The sequence below is a fragment of the Parasteatoda tepidariorum genome, chromosome 5, assembly GCF_982258835.1.
Source record: "Parasteatoda tepidariorum strain Cologne lab strain chromosome 5, Ptep-v5.0, whole genome shotgun sequence".
NCBI classification, from domain to species: Eukaryota; Metazoa; Arthropoda; class Arachnida; order Araneae; family Theridiidae; genus Parasteatoda; species Parasteatoda tepidariorum.
The window spans coordinates 49,057,516-49,080,604 of record NC_141759.1 but is presented as its reverse complement, the minus strand read 5'-3'; the positions used below and the strand labels follow the sequence as shown (position 1 = coordinate 49,080,604).

Here is a 23,089-nt window from a genome sequence, read left to right as displayed (position 1 = left end):
TTTTTTTTAAAAAAAAAGGGTAATTTAAGAGTAAATTTTGTATTTGTTACTTGAATTTCTTAAAATTATATATTTAAGGTAAAGTTTAAAAATTCATAAAAAAAACTTTCAAACTAAGGGCAACATGAAATTTTTTATGTTACGCAAAAAAAGTTACATTGAATTGTTAAACATAAATTTCAAAGTAACTTTTTCTAGATAAAAACTGTGATTACCTGTGTTTGGAACTAAAATATTAATAAAGAAATAAAAAAAAACAATGAAATAAAACTAAATATATTATTTTATATTAATTTTTTATTAAAAATTATAAATGTTCTTATTTAAGTTTGCTAAAAATTATATAGTCACACTTAGATCTTAGTTTTTAGCTCAAAACATTGCTAGAATTATACAAAATCTACATAAAAAATTTCAAAAATTCCATAATTCTTTTTTTTTTTCAATTTTTATTTTTGTAAAGTGTGTTTGAGTAAAGGAATTTTCTCAAAATTATCGTTCTTCAGAAAATGCATTGAAAATGCAAGAAAATTCTGAAATATAAGAAACCTGCTACAACAAAAATACCGTAAACATTTTTTTAACGTAGAGGTGAACACTCAAATCAGCGATTACACTAATATTTTTGAATATTGAGGGAAAAGTATATAGTATTAAAAGTAATATTTCATCCGTGTTGCATAATAATCAACAAAATGCAAAATTAGTTGCTGTTAACGTTATTGTTCCTATTTATGAATTCCGCTTATTTCTTCCAACAAAAGCAAAATTATCACTTTAGGTTTAAAAAAAAGGATTTATTTTAACCTATCTTCAGTTTCATAAACTATTAAAAGCGATAAAGTTTTAAAATTAATTTCTTACTTACCAACACATTTAGACCCAATTTTTTCATATCCTTCTTTACAATCACATGTCACTATGTTAGAAAATTGGCTTTTCTTAACACTGCATTCAAAGTTTTTACCACAATTGCATTCTGCAGAACAAATGGCAGTTAGAATTAAAATATTTTGGAACAAATAAAGCTTAAATCATAAATCGAATCATGCTTATGTAACGTGGTTTTTTTGGAATGACGAGTATTGTGATTCTTCTGCTTTTTATTTATTTTTTTATTATACTTAATTCTAAAATAAAATACAAATTCGCGATAGTTAATTTTGGTGTATTGTGTAGAGACTCTATAGTTCATATCTAGATGTACAGTGCGCAAAATAAAAAACGAACCACCCTGTGTAACTTTTGATTTATCTTCCTATTTTAGAACTCAATCTTAATGGTTTGAGACGATGACCTCAAATATGCTAATTAATTAGTGCAGATGATATTTTAAGTCACAAAATCAGACATGAAAACGTACTTTCTCCTGCTCGGTATAAACATACCTTGTTTTCGACCTATTCCGATTTTTGACTCCGCTATCCGGGAAATATGATACCAAAAGCTTGGTTAGGAGAGTGGTCCAAAGCTTAGACCCTTTAATGTTAATTCCAATGTTTGCGTATTTCACCATATCTCGAAAACTTAAAATATAGTCTGCACTAATTAATTAGCCTTTTGGGAGTCACCCTATTTAACTATTGAAATTGAATCTTAGAACGTGTTGATCCGATCATTAGATCAAAAGTTATTTGGTTGGTTCGCATATTTTTTTCTTTATTTTGCGTACTGCGCAATGCGGAAAAAATGAAAATGTGCGTTTTACTCTAAAAACGCGTATTTTCTAGATAAACATGCCATTTTCCAGCACATTTTGGTATAGCAACCTCAAAATTAAGGGAGAGAGTTGACGGAGTTTTGAAAAGCTGTCATTACTTGTTTAACTGAAATAGTTCCAAATTTTGTTACTCACTTTGTCCAGTATCAGAAATTAATCACCTCTTCATTTTTTCAAATTTTTCAACGATGCAGTCAATTTAATCTCACATACAAAGCAAACTTTACTAATACAAGTTCCTTAAAAATTAGGCATAAAAATATATTTGAATATATGTATTGAATATATATATATATATATATATATATATATACGCGTATTTGAAATTTATATAATTTCGATTTGTTAAAATCTCAACTTACGTATCGTTAAGTTGAATCTTATACAATGTTAATAAAACATTTAATAAATCTCTATTTATTCTTTATATCTCCATTCCTATATATCCCTTATTCTTTCTGTTTTCCTTGCAATTCAACTTTTACATTTCTATTCGAAACAAAATTTATAATTTATCTAATTTCTTAACATATATTATTTGCTAATTTATACGCATTTATAATAATATACTATTTTAAATAATTTTTTAATAAATAATATTTACTATACTAATTTTGTAACATAACATTTTAATTAACATATTAATAATTAAGAAGCTTTTGAGATTTAGAGAATAAAAATAAATGAAAGAGATTTTTTAATAGAGACCTATAAGTAGAAAAGGTATTTTTTTTTTATAATAATTAATTGTGAAAATTAGAAACGCCTTCCCTTTGAGGAACTTTCGAAAATTTAAACTGACAGGTAGTTATCTATATTTCGGCATTTATAAACAAACATAATTATCAGATTATTCATATGTTTGATTAAACATATGAATAATCTGATGCGTGTGATTTATGAGTGTGATTTTGATCTACCCCTTTCAAAATCACACTCGTAATCAGCGACTAAAAAAAATTCTGTCCTTAAGAAGTTTTTGTTTTGTAAAAAAGTAATAAAAGCTACGAGGAAAGCTCTTTTAACATTAACACAGTTCTCTTCATTTTATTTGCATTTTATCTGAATCAATAAAAATAGCAGATTATAAATTAATTAGAATTTTATAGAAAATAATACAATTGCTTCGTCTCTTTAGAGTTTTACCTCATATAGATTTAAAAAATAGAATCCTGCGAGATTTGAAAGTTGTAGCACAATTGTGGAAAAAAATTGCAAGGAATCTTATGCCTGATAAACAATGATGACAATTTCAGGAATATTTTAAAACTACAGCACATAACTTACAGAAGAGAAAATATCAAATAAAATATAAATGCCAAGTTACCAGATTTTATTTTGGAAACTTCTCTATAGCAATGGCGTTTACTAATTTTACAAATAAATTATTAGATCTTTCATTAATTGGCTAATTCGGATATATAGAATTCCATTTTACAGCAAAGAGCAATGCAACTATTAAATTTTTTGAATTCATTTTTAAGCATTTTTCATCAATCAATATTTTAGATTTAAATATAAATTTTCAAAAATCTGCAAGTCCAGACAATAAAAAAAAATTTAACTTTTCAATTTTTTTCATAATTAACGATTTCTCTACATAACATAAAACATGATGGTCTACCACAGTTTTCTGTTGTTGTCAGCGCCTTTTTACTGACTGGAAAATCAAATTGTAGGATCTAGTTTTCCCACATTGAATTCCATATTGTTTTTGTTGTCATCCGCATAAAATTAATAAAAATCCTAAAAAAGGTATTGTAAAATTTCAAGGAAAGTCTGTACTAATATTATTATGATTTTGGTTGTTTTCTAACTTAAGAAAATAAGACTAAGAGAATTGTCTTTTTCAATTATAATTTAATTTTACTCTTTATTTTACGATGAAGTTATTTAAATCGGTATTTAATCTTATCAGCAGTTTTCCAATTATTATTTTTTTGCAAATTTCATTAATATACTATTGTAAATTGCAGTTAAAGAGATTCGTCATATGATTTCGATCTAAATGATCAGCTTCAAGCACTAAGTGATTCATAAATCCGTCTGTTAGGTACACGAGAATATTAAATCACGATTGTGAGTTGTGTCGTATCATAAAAAAATTACGTATTTCTTTCGAAAAAGTTAAAACTAAGGCTCCTATTCTGTCTAATTCAGGGGCTCTAGTTAAAACAAGCATAATTAAATAAACACCGGTACTGTTAACTGTCATATATAATTTAGGATATTTCTTTGAGATATTGCCATAACAATATATAGAATTAATTTCCAATCAATCATTCGAAAAATATAAAAGTAATCACTACATAGGCCAAACTAATGTTCCATTTTATTTTTTACCCATATTTTATCGATTTATAAAACCTAAAAATTATAATTTAATATTTTCTAAATATGTTTTTTTTAATATTCATTTGTTATGTAACAATGTTTATGTTTAGTTTTTAGTTGGAATCTGTTCCCCTAGTGGAACTCGTTGCCACTATATATAAATTCGATGCGGCATTACTTAAGTATATTTCTGTTTACACAATCCTTATTTCATGTTTATACAAAATAGTATAGGAAATAAAAACCTTCTATCATTATTTATCCTTTTTCTTATACAGAATTATGCTTAAAAAACTTTATTCTGTACAATCCCAACACAATTTGAAATTTTGCCTAATTATTGCATTTTTTATAACACTGCTATAAAATTCTGTTATTAACATTCTAGTTAACTTATGAAATTAGAGATATTCACGAACGATAAACATTATTCTTTTCAAATATGCCATGATTGCGATACCTGTTATTGCAGACTTAAAAAAAATAAATTGTATGGTAACAAACCTTTGGTCAGTCAGGTGCATTTTTAAGTAAAAGAATTTAAATTCATTTTATTATAATTACTTTTAATAAATATACTTTTAAAGTTGAATATTGATTAATGACAATTAAGATTGCCATTTTTCAAAGTATACTTATAATCATGATAGCAAGTACAGAAAGCAGAAAAAAACCCGGGCAAACAATTCTTAATATGACTTTATTAAGAATTAATAAATTAACAAAATTTAGCAAATAATAATAAGGGTGAACTTTTATTAATAATTAAATTTAAATAGTTTCAAAAACGCCATTTTCGCTACATTGCAAAGATACAAGCGTTTATTGAAATTTACAGTAATGAGCAGCAAGACCCCTGCAGAAGAGAGAGTGATTGCTTTAGAGTGTCCTAATTTTTGTGTGGTTTAGTGCAGCCCCTAGACTCCTAAATGGACCATATACTGGAATCCATAGTATAGAAATCTAGCTAGTAGGGTGGCCATTCTGTAGTTGATATCATGTCCGGAAAATGTCCCATGCTCCTCCCCTGATTCTTTTGACTCTTGTGAGCTGGCGCAGAGAATTTTGAAACGCCCATTTTATAGTGCTTTTGTGGTTCAGTGAAGTACAGATATTTCTAAAATGAATTAGATTTATTTTAACACCGTTATTCACTAAAAACAAGAAGTGGTTTCAAATTAGGTTGAAATCCGCTTCTGAACATGATTGATTTTGGATTTTGGTGTTGTTAAATAATCTCCGAGGTACTCGGAGTGTCTAAAGACCAGATTCTATCTTTCTGGGAATTTTGAGCTCGTTGGATTGTGAAAAGCTTCTCATCAGCGAAACGGAATTCCTGCCTACACTTACATGCTACCCATTGCTGAAAAATGTAAAAAGTTTTGTGCCTTTTCATTACTGCAAAGAGTGACCATTTTTTGAAATGAATTAAATTTATTTATTAGCAAACATACGTGTAGGAAACAGTGTGGTAGATCTTGCAGCTAAGACTGGAGGGCCTGTTAGAATTAAACTGTTTGACCTTGAAGCTGTCAGCTATAATCAAGATACTTTAGTCAGTTGTGCACAATGTATCATACCTGAAAGTTTTAGTTGCAATACTTTTTTATAACAGATTTTTTTTTCTAGAAAAAGTCAAATCATCTTACAACACTAGTGGAGTAAAACCGGGAACATATTTTCATTCAATGGAAATTCAAAAAAAAATGGCTTACTTTTTTATTTTATACGACAATTCAAGAAAATTATTCATGTAATTTATATGGGATGCGGTCAATACCATAGGCACATGGAGGGGGGGGGGTAAAGAAGCACAATGGATGTCCGGAACAAAATATTAAGTCTATTAGCTAGTTTTTTTAAAAAAAACAAAATTGTCAAGAAATTCTTTATATCGAAATAGAAAGAACTAGAACTTTATATAAAGGATATTCAAATATTATATACAAAATATGAAAATAAAGCTTCTTTCTAGTTCGAAGAAGCTCTTAATAAATCTTGCTCTCTGGAACTTTTATTCTGCCTTAGATGTAGTTATCTTCTTCCTTCGTTGCACTACAGCTTTCGTGGGTCCCGCATAGACTCACGCCAAGGGGTTGAGGACAAAACCGTAGTAGAAGACAAGCTGACAAATTTTATGTTGGGAATTGTATTATTCATAATTATAATAAATTTAAATTTTGTTCTACAAAAATTTCCAGATTTAATTTTACATGTTTTACTATGAAATATTTTATCATTTTTAATTTTTATTCCTGTACAAATTTCATATACTTTTGCATAGTCCCTCGGTACTCTCTTCCTTACAAATGCAATATGTATCGTCTGACCATCTTCCAACATCAAATGAGCAGCCAATTCCTTTCCCACAATTGCATTATGAAAGGAAAAAAATAATGTATATATGAAGTTAAAATATGTATTGTATAAAAAAATCTAATTGTTAAGTTTTAAAATGTGAAATTCATATATTCTCATTAAAATATTACAAACTGTATAAGTTCAAGTATATTAATATGCATCTATCTATGCACTATTTAGTGCATAGATGGTTGTGATCATGACTGTTAAAGCTGAGGATTGAATATTGATGTGGGCAATTCTTACGTGGCATCCCCAGCAGACGAGGTTAAGAACCGCCTGAGGCCAATGATGAAATGCCCGAAACTAATGATGTGTGTCATGATAGTGTTCAGTGTTTAATCAAACAATATTCGAAAATAATGTTCATTGATGTTGCTGAAAGAAGAGGGTTTTTTGTTAAATTCTAATTGTCAACTTTTAAAATATGAAAATCCAGATATTCTCAGTAAAATATAACAAATTGTATTAAGCTCAAGTATATTAGTGCATAGATATAAATAAAAGTAATATGTATGATGAGTAAATATGAAATTGAAATAAATAACTGATTAAAGATCCTAAATTATAGATTCTTAACGAATATAAGTCATCATCATGAATTAGGAATTTGCAACCACTTTAATGCCAGTTTTTTTGCGTGCTGATAAACTGAGTATCTAATATTCAAATTAAGATCAAGCTAGTTCCAAAGAATAACAATATACAACAGGTGAAACACCAATTTCAAACTAGCACTAAAAACTATGTGAAAAATAAGAGTACATTGCGGTTGAAGCAATAAAAAAATGTCGCAACTGAAAAATAAAACGGTCAACAAAAGTAAAATACTTTTACAAAAATCAAGGTATTGTTTTCAGAATTTTTCATCGGTCTTAGAGGTAGTATCAGGTTACGAAATAGCTCTCATTTCTGCCATAGCTTATGCTCGCTGTTCAATTAAAATAGTCCTTTGAATGTTTTTCTGTTTGTACTCACTTAAAATGAACAAGTGAAAATAACTCAACTTGAGTGTTATTTAACTCTTTCATCTAGAAAAAAGCGGCCTTCTTTTCTTGAGTTAAAATCACTCAAGTGAAAGAGTTAGATGGAAAACACTCAAGTTTGAGTGAAAAAATTTCACTCAAACTTGAGCTATTTTCACTCGTGTTTGAGTGATTTTCAGTATTACTTGACATTCATGATTCATTTTAACTTGAATTTGTGTGAATTTCAATTACTTTTTATTCATAATTAGCATCATTTGAGTGAATACATTTTAATCATACTAATGTGGGGATGACCTTCAGACAATGCCAACCTTCATCTATTAAAAGGTACCTCTGGTTACCTTTAGAACCAATTTAGCACGTCTTACATACTAGTGAATTGATGTTTAATTTTTGTAGTGGTAGTTATGCCGTAATTATATCTGCTGAACATATAAATATATAGTGTATAATAAGAGCACAAGCGTTATGCGCCAGTTTGGGTGCTCACTTACCAGTTTTTCCACCACCGTTTATTAAATTGGCAATGATAGTTGCGATTTTTACATTATACAGTTCAGCCAATCAATCAGTTTGAAAAACTTCTTTAATACGTGTTAGCTGATGAGCATTTATTCGTCCATCAAGAAGTTGTTGTTATTATCATTAGTGCCATTTATTATTTTTTACCCAGCCTTATTGAAACGACAAAAGTACAGCATTCTCCTACAATATCTCCTCCCCCACGACTGGATGTGCGATTATTGAATGTGGCATAGAAGAATAATTAATGAAATGAAAATTAATTTCACTGAAATAATTCAAAAGTGCCACTTATTGTTTTAACAGCATATAAATATCTCTCTTTATTTTTGCATTCATTTATGCACAAATTTCTATACCTAGGAACTTTGACAATCACAATTTTAAAAAGATAAAGTGAAAGTCAAAAAATTTAATGCATTATAAATTCTCCACACCGATTAATTTTATTCCAGATAAGAAACAGCGAGGGTTGAAATATTTATTTATAAAAAGGTCTTACTTTTGCATTCCTTGTCTGAATATTTTCCGTGCTCTGGCCAACATACGCATCCTTTTCCTTCAACGCAGTCACCATTCTTGCACTGGCATCCTGGTTAAATTTAAAAGATGAAGTTATTATTTTTTAACTTGAGTCTTTAATTATATTTGTTTGCAATGTCATTAAGGAAATATTCTCATATAATTATAAACTGCTGTTTGTAGAAAATGCAACACCATGAAGGAATCATCAGAATCAAATGAAATTCGCAGCAAATGTCAATTATAGGATATTATGCAAATTAATAAAGTTTCAGAGCCATCGCGCGTGCGTTGCGCGCGCAGCGCCCTCTGAATTGATGCTGAAAGCGTATAAATAAAGTGCTGTAGCGGGACGTTGAAAATAGTCTATGATTATTTGTTAGTGGCAAACGTTTAGTGAGACCTGAGTATGCCTCCACGACGGAAGAATAAGAAATTCAAGCAACTCACGGAGTTTGAACGAGGGAGGATAATCGGCCTTCGAGAAGGAGGATTTTCCTATCGCGCAATAGCAGCTCGTATGCAGCGGAACAGTTCCACAGTGATGCGAGTTTGGAAGCAGTGGACCGACGAGCACCGAACAACTCGAAAAACAGGCACTGGACGACAGAAGGTGACGTCAGAGCGCGATGATCGACACCTGCTCCGCATGGCGGTGAATGATCGCACAGCTTCCTCCAGGCAGCTGGCAGCACATTGGTCTACTGCTACAGGTGTACAATTGTCGGCTTCGTCAATTCGTCGTCGTCTGCTGCGCCGTGGATTGCGTGCAAGGGTGCCATTATACAGGATTCCCCTCACGGCGGATCATCGACGGCTGCGTCGGCAGTGGGCTCTTGAGCACAGAGACTGGCGAGCTGATTGGCACCAAGTTGTCTTTTCAGATGAATCACGCTTCAATTTGTGGACCCATGATGGCCGTGTTCGTGTTAGACGTTATGCCGGTCAACGCTGCCTTCCTGAGTGTATTATTGAACGACATAGTGGTCGAACACCCGGAGTTATGGTCTGGGGTGCGATTTCGTATCATGGACGATCCAATTTGATACGAATTGAGGGTAATCTCAATAGCAACAGATACGTCCGTGAAGTGCTACAGCCCGAAGTCGTTCCTTTCCTTCAAGGCATCCCTGGAGCTATCTTTCAGCAGGATAATGCACGCCCACATGTTGCGCGGACTGTTAGAGACTTCTGTTCAGCACAACGCATGCAACTTCTTCCTTGGCCTGCTTATTCGCCGGATATGTCGCCTATTGAGCACGTGTGGGATATGGTTGGTCGGCGTCTCACTCGTGATCCGCGTCCTGCAGTTTCCAAAGACGAACTTTGGTTGCGCATACAAGCGATATGGAATTCTCTTCCTCAAGCAGATATTCAACATCTGTTTGACTCCATGCCACGTCGTATAGCAGCACTTATTGCAGCGCGTGGTGGCTGCACCACATACTGATTTCGGACGCTTAATTTGTTTCTTTTGTTTTGAAAATTTCATCATTTATTTGTATCAGTACAAGTCGTTTCTGCATTAAATTTCATTTGATTCTGATGATTCTTTCATGGTGTTGCATTTTCTACAAACAGCAGTTTAGAAAAATATGCTCCCGTGTGTCTATTATACAAGTTTAAAATATCCGTGCCAAAAATACCCCAACTAAAAATAAACTGCCATTTTTTTTCCGAATTGAAATATTTTACTATCAATAATATATTTTCTTTTGCGTAATCTTAACTGTAAAAATACTTTAGTTATTTTTCAACTAAAAAATAATAAAACTTTATATTATATTGAAGTAATTCGACTGTCATTGTTTGAGAGGTTTATTTTCTGTTGCATTACAGCAAAATTGCGACTATTTGAGTATTTAAGTGAGTCTAAACTTATATATTAAGAACGGAAATAACGCACACTATCCTTATTAATGTATATATTAATACATAATTGACATAATTATATTTGTTTTGTTAGTACAATTTAATTTTTTTTTAATCTGCTTAAAATTAAGTATTTAAATATTCCTGCATTTTGGTAATTTTTGAAATATATGCTTTTTAATTTATTATTTATTTATTTATTTCTTACGTAAAAATTTCTTTCACATAAAGTTGGGGTTGAGAACAATATTATAATAAAATGTGAATTCATAAGAACAATAAGTTTTTTTATTCGAATTCGTATTAAACTAGAACTGTTTCAGAACTAAAATTTGACTTAAAATTTGGTCTAATGAAATAAATAAATTTTATTATTTTTGCTTTTAAACAGCTTAATATCAAAAGAGTTTACGTAATTAAATTTGAAAACGGATATTCAATCCCAGAAATTTTAGATTCAATGATCTCTTTTTAAACTTTTGCTTCGGAAATTTATTAATTTTAGTCTGTTGTTAAAATTTAAAAATAAATTTAGGTGTTTTAAAACAAATACTTATTTATTGTTTATTTTTTAATTAAACAAATATCTTTCTTTAAAAAACATTTTATAGTATTTTAATGGCTTATAATATTATAATGCTATGGCAAGAAACGCAAAAGATGCAAATCGAGTTTTAGAAGTTCGTTAAATTTAAATGAGAGAAATTTCTTAGAAATATGATTACATTACAATTTATTTAACTGCTAATTTATCATATTCAATTAAAACAGTCAAATATGGAAGATACTCGAACTGTTTGGCATGAGAAAATTCGCTTATTGACTATTTTCACCTAAACTGTTTGAACAACCGGAATTTCATTCATCGTTAATTAGGTCAAACTTAGGATGCCACTTAGTTTCTTGCAACTGAGAACATGCTGTAGTTGAGAGGGACAATTTGACATACCATTACCGATAGGACTGGGCGATATTAGAAATTATATATCGTGATATATCGTCAGTTTTGCATCGCGATATAGCGATGTATCGCGATATAGTATTTTTGAATTTCATTTACTTTAAGGCACAGAAAGTCAGATTTCTATCAAGACTTCATACGCATATTGATTTAAATCAATTTATAAATTTGAAAATATATATGTTTTGCTAAAGAAAGATATTAAATAAATTGACTAAGATGTACAAATCTTACTTAAAATATTTATTGAAAAAATGTGTGTAGATACAGAATGAAATATTTGCACTTCTTTATCGTTTATAAGGTATAAGTAGTCTTAATTTAAGTTAACCCCTAAAACAGCCTTAATGAAAAAAAATATTGTTATTAAACAAAAGCTGATTTTAAAATTTCAAAATATATTTTAATTAAAATAAAAGTTAGATTGACTAAAAGCTGAAGTTTAAAATTAAAAATGTTCGAATTTTAAACTAAAAAGTAAACATAAGAATTGTAATAATTTCTTAAAATTTTCGTTCTCTGAAAGATTTCTCAGTTTAAAAAAAAAAAGGGAATTTTATAAAGATATCTAGCTGAAATTATTGAAAGAAAATTTAAAAAATTAGAAAAAAAGTTTGTTAAGAAATTCATTATACACTTAAAACAAAGTGTTAAAAATATTTTTTTTTTTTTAAAAAAAGAAACTTTTTTTTAACAAATCAATATTTGCTTGTACTATTATGCGTAAATAATTACAGAATTATTAAGTTCGATCGTAATGTTCAAATTCTTAATGAAGAAGTAAACACAAGTTTTGTTATATTTTCTAAAAATGATCACGCAAATAACAAAAGATTTCTTAGTTTAAAAATAAAAAAATAAATAAAAGTGAAATTTATCAATATATTTACCTAACAGCATAGGAACAAAATTTAAAAAATAAGTTCATTAAAAAATTATTTGTATGCTTAAAATAAAGAGCTAAATAAATTTTAGAAAAAAAAAATGCTTCTTAAACACTATTTTTATTATTATTTCATATAAATAATTAAATTAAATTAAATAATGAACGAACGAAAAACAAAGTAAGGCAAAGTTTCTTAATTAAATTCTTAAAAATAAAAACAAAAGAATTGTGATATTCGGTAATATATTTAGCTAATTAACTAATAATATAAAACGAAAATTAAAAAAAAATAATGATTTTACTCTCTTATAAAACGAAGTAGTAATTGATAAAAAAAAAATAAATAAATGAATAAAATTCGCAAGCTTTTCAAATTCTTTTGAACAAATAAAGTTTATTGACTTATGTCCAAAAAATAAGTTTTGTTTTAACTTTATTTCTAAAAATAAAAACAACTCAAGATTTATAAATTTAAAATCAGTAATAGAAGCCCATTAAATTATTAGAAGTTTTATCCGAAAGGTTTTTAATAAATTAAAAGAAAGTAAAAAAATAACCTAACAAATTTATTTACTTTGTAATTTAATTCCTTATGGGTGCCTTAAATTAGATTTCCGATAATTTTCACATTTAAAAATATAAAAAAAGTTTTGTCCGAAAATAAATAAAAAACCTACCTAATTAATGAAGAAACTTTTCTTTATAAATTCTTTTCAGTAATAGATTGCGTTCAGAACAAGGTTACGACGGCGATCACGAAGTTAATCCCATTGAAAATAATCTACAAGAAACGATTTCAAATCGCGAAGGTGCGAAAACGAACATGTGATATAACGATATAAGGTCTCAAAAGTGATTCTGATTCTACCGCTCATCAGTCAAGGCCGTCTCAACATAACGAAACAATATCGTCTTCCACAGCGCGAGTTGGCATCGGAACGTAAGAGAAAGTCCTTGCGTGTATCGCTATATCGCTATATCGTTATATCGTCTTCTTCACCCGACGGCTTAAATCAGATTTCTGATGCATCGCTTGGAATGAAAGTTGCTGTATCGGTTTGCCGATATAGGCGTTAAATCGATATGTCGCGATATATCGATTTATAGCCCAGTCCTAATTACCGATTTAACGGTTGACACCACAATATCTACACATGAAGAGTTTCTAGCATCTTGAAACTAGTGACCCTGGACTATTATAATACGAAACTCTCATTCCAGCATAGATGACAGCACCAAAGAGCGTTGTATATCAAAAAAGTTTGATATTTCCCATATCTCACGATAAATGGTCAATTAACAATTTATATAATTTTTATTTTTTCTTATCCAATCAAAACTGTCAAACAACATAAAGAATATTGTATCCAACTGGTAACTGTGGGAAAAACTGCATATTGACTGCTTTCTACTCATATGGTTAAACAACCAATAAGCCCACCTAATGAAGCCACTGAGCTCCTTATAGCTTGGTACATACTGAAGCCTAGAGGGCTAATCTATCAATCTCATGACCGGCTGCATAGGGGTTCAAGTCCCAACTTTGACGCCATAATATTTCTTTCATTCTTTTAACAGATTAAGTGTTTTTAATGTTCCACCCTTACCAATTAGTGACCGTTGAACATTAGAATACAAAAATATGGAAGCACCATCGAGTCCAGTATTCAGAAAGTCTAATATTCCTCATTTCTTACGAGAGATGGTAACACCATATAAACTTATTAAGCCTCATTCAACGGTTCATTTGACAAACTTTTACTACAGTCTAACTCCAATGTCCATTACTGAACAAAAAAGCTTAACATATACTTACTCTAATATCAATACAACTATACAACTAAGTATTTACAGAAGAATTGCTCAGATTTATATATCTGTATATTTACTGTATTTTTGAAGTTGGCACAACTTAAAAATTACGGATATACAAACTGCAATAATTTTGCAGTTCTTGGACTTCAAAAATTCTGTAGTGAAATGAACCAAATTAATTCTAATAATAAATTTTCAAACTGGATTTTTTTTTAATTTCATGTCTTTTATACCAGGAGTATTAAAAATATTGATTACCTTTATTTAAAATATAAACTATGGTCACATAATATTAGGAGAATCATAAAAATTCTGAAAAAGATGCATAACTTTTTTTAAAAAATGCGAAAGGAAATCTTACATCCGAAATAATATATTTTACTAAATGGTTGACTCTTTTTTGACAAAGGCATGTTTAAAAAAACTGCTAAAAAATGCATAATAAACTCCCGTAAATACTTTTTCCTCAAATAAATTTGACATATCTTATTTTTTAGCATTCACTTTTTTTCACTCTATACATTTCTTCACGCATCAAACGCTTGGTTTATAATGAAGTCAACCAAACGTTGTTTACGTGCTATGATAATAAATGAAGTTTGATTCAAGAGTGCATTATTAAAAATAGGTTTTAACGGTTGATCAGATAATTGTTTAAAATTTAACTGCAGCAAATGTATAAACCCTGCTGTTCTGTTAGAGACTATTTAGCGCAAAACTATTTTTCATGCTACTTATAAAAAATTTCGAGCAAAGATTATTGCTTTACTTTTCGTGGATTTGTATGTGAATGCATTATATTGTTCCTCAAAAGAGGCTTTTCTTTTAAAAATATAAGCAAAAGGTTTTTAAATTTTTTATAAGTATACTGTTCTGATCAAAATTACTAAAAATAAATATTTTTTTTTTTTAATTTTACTTCAAAATTATCTTTTTGTGTTGCTTATTTAACAAGAAATGATGAAACAATGTTCTATAGCAATCGAAGATGTTTCATATGAAGACAAAATTTCAATTAAGATCAAATGCCATGCTGTGTAGTCCCTGACTTAGTCACATGACTTGAGATACAGTCATATAACTTCATGTGTAGTTTCTGCAGCACGTGGCTCTAATCAAGTGAAGGGTGTGTCGTATTAGTTCTATTTACCTGTTTCGAATTGTATGATGATTTAATATACCGCTTCTTGTAGAAGCAAATCAAAATAAAAAAGGTAAATCAAAGATATTTGAATAACATTCAAATAGCGAAGCATATGTAAGCATCTGGTAGTAAAATAGAAAGCATTTCTAAGGAGGAAAATAAAAAATAAATGGGAAGAATGATTTTTCTGATAATGGTGATACTATTCATACTTTGCCTACTTATAATGCGAAGCAGACTCAGATGAAATATAAGCTAGTCATAAAATTAACTTTTTTTCTGGCAGAGCTTTCCACTAATATTATAAAAACCATTCCATGTGTTAATAAGTATGACTGATTGATAGTGATATATGCAACAGGTTCATTTGAGATTATATTTAATCCACAATCCAGAATGAATTAATTAAAATGACAAATATTTGTTGTCTTCTTTTACTTTCTATCGCTGTTTGCTCTTTTATGTGGCGATGAGTCAAGAATGATTTCAACAATAAAACAATAAATTTAATTAAGAAATAAAAGAAAACAAACTACTTCAACAGCCGAGTACATTGCTGCTTCCTAATCGTTTCATATTAAAAATCTCTCTCTTACATTTGTAAACAGACACAGTAGTTGTGGCGCTGCGCCATCTGCTGGACAACTCACTACTAAGGGGAAATGTTAACGTATTGAACAAGGGAAAGTTTATGAAAAAAATTGTAAAAAACTAAAAATTACAGTTTTTCAAGTATATGTTCGGTTACCATTAACCGCTAATAATTATTTTCTGTGTGTACAAATCACATGGGAAATAAATTAAATATTTGAGTCACCCAGAAACTAGTCTACATACATTTCTTGGAAACATCCCACTGGAAATATTTTGGGAAATTTCTCGTGTTAATCATTTAGATAACAAATCGACTAGACAAGAAAGGAGACGCAAAGATAAGCCTGCTTATGTTCGAGAAACTTAGGAAAAGTGGCGCAAGATTTTTGTTTGGAAAAATGTTTTAGTACGCAGTGAGAATGTCAAGTAAATTTTTAGCAACAATTCATATCTTATCCAAGGATATCAGGATTATTAGCAGTGACATATGATTATAAATTAAACAAAAACGTGATGCAGAATTAAATTTTCCCGACAAGTATGATAGAACTAGCAAGCAATCTAGCAGCAAGCTTGAGTTTTAAAAAAAGAGGCAGGAAATAATATCAAAAATCTTCAAACTTTTATACGAAAATGTAGTTGCGTTATAAACCAATTTGTAAATTTGCATAATACAGTATACTGAGCATTTTGCATATCAATAAAGTAAACTTAAACTTAACAACTCATCTTACTTCGTGCCTGGTGGCACATAAGGACCTTATCTTCTTGCACCAGTTCTCTCGATCTTCTGCCCAAGATCTCGCCTCGGACCAGCTCATCCATGCCGTCTATCTTCTTTCCTCTTCCACCCTTTTTCTCCATATTAGCATGGGTCTGCCTCTTTTCCATTTGCCTTTTGGTCACGTTAAGGCTACTAATGGTATTCTTGTAGGAGGCATTCTCAATACGTGACTTATCCTTTTCCATCTTTTTCATTTTATACAGATGGTGATTGGTTCTTGACTGGTTGTATTGTGGAGTTCGGAATTTGATATGGTCAGAGGCCAGAAAATTTCAAAAATACTTCTCAAACATCTGTTTTGCTAACTATTTAGTTTTGTACTCTGAAGTTTTGTTAGTTTCCATGTTTCTAACTCATACGAGAGTATACTCCTTTACCATCGAATTAAGAATCTTAATTTTAGTCTTTAGCATTAATTTATTTGATCTCCAAACTCCTGACATTTTTTTGAAGCAAAATTGTGCTTTTGAAATTCTTTCTCTTATTTCTGCATCTGTTCATCCCTTTCAATCAACAATTGTACGAAGTTGAGTAAATTTTTCTACATCTTCTATTTCGCCACTTTCAAATTTAGCTGCACATTTAGTCTTGTTATTTATTTTAAAAAAGTTACTTTTATTTTTATTAATTTTCAATTCAACATCTCCTGCCTATTTTTCAAAATTTATAGTTTTAGATTGCAGATCATCAAATTTGCTGGTAAATCAAACAATGTCATCCACAAAATCCAGACATTCAAAAGTTGTAGTGAAGTTCCATCGAATTACTATCTTTCAGTCGTGGAATATACTTTCCGTTTTCCTATCAATTATAATTAAGAGCAATGATTCTGTCACCCCTGTTTAAGAATGCCATACTACTCTAGAATTTTCCAAATTCTATTAATTCAATTCTATTTGAATTTTAAGCTATTCTATTAATAGCGATAATTCTAGAATTTCTCTCTATTAATAGAATTGAAAGCTTTCTGGAAATCAATAAAATTTATGTACAGTGAAATGTTAAATTTGTGACTTCGTTCAATAAATTTCTTTAAAGTAAATATTTGCGAATTCTTCCTGCAATACTTCTAAAACCGACTTGTTCTTCACCTTCTACAATTTATTTTTTCAAAACTAATATCAATCCAAACATAAAAGTAGCAAAACCAAATATACCTCCCACCTTTCATTAGTGTATATGTTACGGTTGAAGTAATAAATCTGGTTATTATTAATACTGACTGGTAAATATTAATAATAACCACATTTTTCTGTCAAAGTGAGAAATATCGCAAATTATTCACTTTAACCGGTATTTATTAATAATAATCAATTAAATTTTGTCAATGTGTTTAAACGGTTTATATAGCATTGGGACATGGGTGTGCCTCTTGTATATGCATTACGGTTAAAGTGATAAATCCGGTTATTATTAATAACCAGTCAAAATTAATATTAACAGCTTCTTTTGGTCAAAGTGTTTAATAAAAAGTGGATATTTCCGTATCGTGGTCTGTGGCATAATAATCTCCAAGTCTTTGCCACTACCAGCAAACTAAGAAGAACGTCACAGAAAGGGACCATCTTGAAGGGTATAACTTGCAGCCACCCCCAGGCTAACATCTACGTGCTTTGTTGTTGCTGTTTTATCTTTGTTTTTTCTTCTTTTTTTTAATTTTTCCAGCTTAAATCAATTTAGCGCCTGGGCGATTGTTGTTGGCGTGGCAGATCACAATATGGAAATATCCCCTATAGAAACGCGAAAAAATGACATTGATCAAACTTCATTGGTTATTATTAATAATGACTGGCTAATGTGATAAAGTCGCTTAAATTATTCACCCTTATTCTAATAATGTGTTGGTAAAATTTTATCATAGGGATTTTTTTCCTTTTATTTCAGATATTTTGTGGAACCATGTAAGGTTTGTCTGCTATAGAAGTAAAGAGATGTAATATTGCTTTTATGATTGAACCTTTAATAAATATTGAAAATGTAAATGAATAATGTTCTAAACGTTGCACTTGATATTAAATGTTTTATTTTTTAAATTAATTCTTGTATTATTTAAAATGCAAAGCACATTTAAAACCTATAACAAAAATAATAGGGTACATAAAAAGTATGCTCTTTATAAAATACAGTTGTTGTTTTTCTTTCAGTTATTAATAAATTTGAATTTATATAGTATATGTTACAATGAATTCGTCCTAAAATAAATCTTGTAATTTTTAATTAAATTATATTATACCAATTGTGTGAATGTTTAAGTGGATCATATACCAATATTGAATGTTTTAAATTTTACAATTATAAATTGTAAGTATTACAGTGAATTCATGAAAATCAATTCTCTTGTATTTAAAAACAATTTTTTCTTTAAAAAATTGGTATTTCGTAAAAGTGATGTTCCTTATAATAATTGCAGTTAATGCATTGTAAATGAACCTGATGACAATAAAAGTTTTGAGACATTACTGTGGGAGGTATTATTTATAATGCTTTTTTCAGAGTAAATTTAAAAAATTGAATTGATTTGATAGATCTAATATCTTTGTTATAAATATTTTATGAGTAAAAAGTAAGTCGAAAATCATATATTTCATACATTAAACCCTCATTTCTCCTAAAGAATTTATTGAAAATAACTCTTTTATTGGATTAAGCGTAAAAAATTAAATTTGAAAAAATGCCTCACTTCTCTAGATAGCAATGTCAGTTGTCATCACATAAAACCTTTTTAAATTTTTGAATTCCTAAACTATTAAATCAGACAGCTTAGTTTTATTCTCATTTGACTTAACGTAATGATATACATAGTTAAAGATACCTCACTTGCCTAGTTAGCAATGATAGATTCGTAAATAGGTATAAATAAAAAACTGTACTTTTAAACATAAAACATAAATAACTTCGATAATATTTGTCACTCGATTCAGCGTATAAAAAATCGTAAAAGTACTATATAGTATTTAAGTCTATCCCCCTTATACTTTTAAAATGCAATATGAAATACATTGATATTATTTTCATACTATGAGTAAGAAATCCTTTTTATACTATGCTGCTCCACCAATGTGGAAGCATTTTTATCACAGAATTTTTATTTGCAGATAAATAAAGACTTTTTCAAAATGCACAAAATTAAACTCATATCAATTCTATAACCTCTGTGATTTTCTTTTCCTCCCATTACAAACAGCGTTGAAAAACTATGAGATAATAACATCTCTCAAAAATATTAAATATTAGCTAAAAGGTAAGATAAATAATGAAAAATGGTACGAGTAAGCGTGTGAGCAATCGAGCAACCCTATCGGTAACTTCGAACTGTGAAATAGCCTTTGGAGTTGAGGATAGCATGAAGGTTACGTTCACGGTTGCTCTTATTTTTCTTGGCGATTTTTCCTTTTCAAACATTTAAAAAATTTTACTCAATGTTTTGCTAGCTTACATCTTTGTGCAATCAAAAAAGAATTCATTTAAAGTTCTTTAATTATTTTTTATCTGTTATGCTATATGCTATTATAAGCTCAGTGATGAACGTGCATTGGATGGGAGGGCTACATTGCATTAGTATTTCAAACAAAGTGTATAAAAGTACCGTGCCTATAGGTACGGAAGCTCACTGTTTGGTTAATGACAATAACAAGTACGGGATCTGCCTACCATTTCCGCTTATTGACTAGTAATGTAGTTAATGTTATTCACCGTCTATCCAGAAATAGCAAACAAATTTCACAAGAAATCTTTGGCGCCATAACAGAACGCGACTCTTCCTTTTTTCTAGTCTTTCCTCTTTAAAAAAATATCCATAGATTTTATACGTAAAACATAAATTAAAAATATCCATAGATCCAATTCGGTGAGATAGATTTTTAGGGAATTAAAATACCTTCATCTCAGATAGCAAAGTAGTGCTTTGCCGCATAGTGAATCCAAAAGCAGAACAACTACCACCACTTGCGAACGAATTTTTCGCTGGAAGCAAATCTTTTACCTGAAGCTGAAAAAAACTCTGGAAATACTGCCCCCTACCATAGAGGAAAAAATATTTCTGAAGCATTCTATTTTCATGTTGATGAGTTCACATCACTTCAAAAAAGAAAAATTAAAGTTACTGGGACACTTCTGATATTCTTCCATGAAATTATTATTAAAACGATGTCATAATTCGTAATCGAAGTAACCAATAAATGATGCTTTCTTAAATACTAGACGATCTTATTTTATCTACTTTCACTAAATTGGGGAAGAATATTTCGTCGCGAATAGTTGTAAATAATTCTACTTAGTTGCTCATACATAACTGCGTTATTGCTTAATTTCATTTTACATTGAACTAGACATTATTTTTAATCGTTGATAAGCTTTTCAGTTTTTTTTCTTCCAAAATATTGATAAATATATATTGATAAAAATTACTTTTCATAAAACACAGTTTGATTTTAATACAATAATGTTTAATTTTTAGATGACTGAATGGAATTATATTTAAGTTTTATTAATTTTAATTAAATATTGTTTAGATCTTATTAATTTTTAAATAACATTGTCTAAATTGTATTAATTTTAATACAATCTTGTTTGAATTTTATTAATTTTAATGGAATTTGTATAGGGTACAACAAATAAACATTTTTGCCACAGATATCAAGATTTTGGTTTGTTTCTCTTTCTCTCTTTGTTCTACCTTCCCTTGAGTTTGGGTGACTTTTTTTTTCATTTCAATGCAGCAGGCGATACTGACATTATCTTAACGCAGTACAGAGATCAAAAGAAAAATACAAATACAGAAAGAGATGAGATATACAAAATACAAAAACAAAACCTCAACAAAAAAATTAAATCAAGAATTTAAATTGAACAAAAGTTCTCTGGCCTCCCAGTATCGGGAGTAGATGCAGTTCTTTGTGAGATGTTCAGCATTCATCGTCGCACCACTGTGATAGATGGGACAGGCAGGATTGTCCACTATTTTAAGACGGAAAAGATTAGCGTATAAGCAATCGTGCTTGGTAGCAAGACGAAAGGCAGATACAGCACTGCTTCTTGGGCAATCAAGGAGATTAAGGATGTCATTTCTCCACAATTTCTCTTTTGTCCGTTCTTTTAGCAATGATATATTTGTTGATGTGTAGATTAAAATCAATCAGAAGATCAAAATCGAAACAAAGAGATCTCGGCTGCAAAGCTGTCACTCATTTAGCACCACCCAGGAGGCACGTGTAGCTTTAGGGATGCTACGGACGCGAGTAACTTTGCCTCCCGTTTGGGTGATGTTGATCCACCTATAAGGTGCCCACGACAAAGATGTAAAAATACCACCCGTTATGTACCACGAGGTTATATGCTACCGAAAAAAGCGAACATTGGAGAAAAAAATTTAAATGCTCCATTACTTTTTTAGAAATGAATTTAGACAAGTATACGCTAATGCTATGCAGAAAAACTAATTAGAAAGAGAAAAACCGATCTTCTTTAGTTAAATAAGCATTAAATTTTCAAACTCACCTTTTTCGTTGCTAAATTCTACGCTAAAGGAATAAACACCATAAATGAAGCAAGTAGAGAACAGTAAATATGTTAATATTTTAGTCATTATATTGAAACAAAAAACATTTCTTACGAAATAAACCTTTAATAAAATTGCGGAGAAGCGCTTAAGAAAATCTTTAAAAAAACTGATAGGGAAAAATATTAAAGTACTTGAGAAACCTAAGCTTACATTATCTTATCAGGATTCGAAATTCTTAAAAGAAAGATGAAAATAAATCTAAGCAGAGCTAAATGTAACTGATATCAGAATATAACTGATTACAAACACAGCATTCACATTATCTTTATTGACCATGCTCTTAATGCTCAATATCATCAGATGCAATTTATTTGCCCCATACTGCAAAAACCTCTCTTTTAACCGGGATGTTTCCAATATTGTCTCATTACGTCACTATGTGGATATTTTCGGGGGGGGGGAGGAATGTGCGCTTAAGCATTCTCATCTTAGAACACCATCTTAGAATTTAGTATCAATAGATCCATGGAGATATCAAATTATATCAATGATATACAACTTCATAATTCACTTTTTCACCTTATTTACTTCACTTTTTATCCTTTTTAACATATGAAGAGAGATTTCTTGTATTCTACCAGGTTGCGCTGGTTCTGATTAAGTAGCTATATTTTATCCATTATTTTGAATCAGGTTCTCAGAAATCTTCACAGATCCATAAGTGTTTTTTATTGTTAACCTTGAAAAGGCAGATTATAAATAATGTGAGGTACTTCTTTTTCTAGTGAAACAGGATATGATAAAACAGTTTGGTTATCAATTATAAAAGGTGGGATGCGACTTGAACTTTATCAAGCAGTAGAAGTTAAAGATGATTATTTGCTTACATCAGATCTTAATACAAATTGTTTATTTCTTTTAAAATGAAAGGTGTTTACCGGAATTTCAGATAAAAGTTATGGATTCATAAAAAAACAGAGATTAACATAGGGGGATATTGCTTTAATGCTCTTATTAAAAAACATTCCTTCAATTATTTTCCTTATATACATACATATATATATATATATATATATATATATATA

At 29.6% G+C, this 23,089-nt stretch overlaps 1 protein-coding gene across 2 annotated transcripts in view; it reads right to left on the bottom strand.

Annotated features, from left to right (window-relative positions):
- LOC107446126 (uncharacterized) overlaps positions 1-22,230 on the bottom strand; it is a 91,951-nt gene extending 69,721 nt beyond the window's left edge. For both annotated transcript variants that reach the window (XR_015433705.1, XM_087163861.1), the window contains exons 1-3: positions 22,001-22,230; positions 8,429-8,518; positions 869-979 (exon numbers count right to left, since the gene is read on the bottom strand). Coding sequence is in view for 1 of the 2 variants with exons in the window: in XM_087163861.1 (XP_087019987.1) it covers positions 869-979; positions 8,429-8,518; positions 22,001-22,088 (289 nt within the window). In the remaining variant the exon portion in view is untranslated. The remainder of the gene's footprint in view (positions 1-868; positions 980-8,428; positions 8,519-22,000) is intronic.
- Between the last annotated feature and the right edge of the window lie 859 nt (positions 22,231-23,089).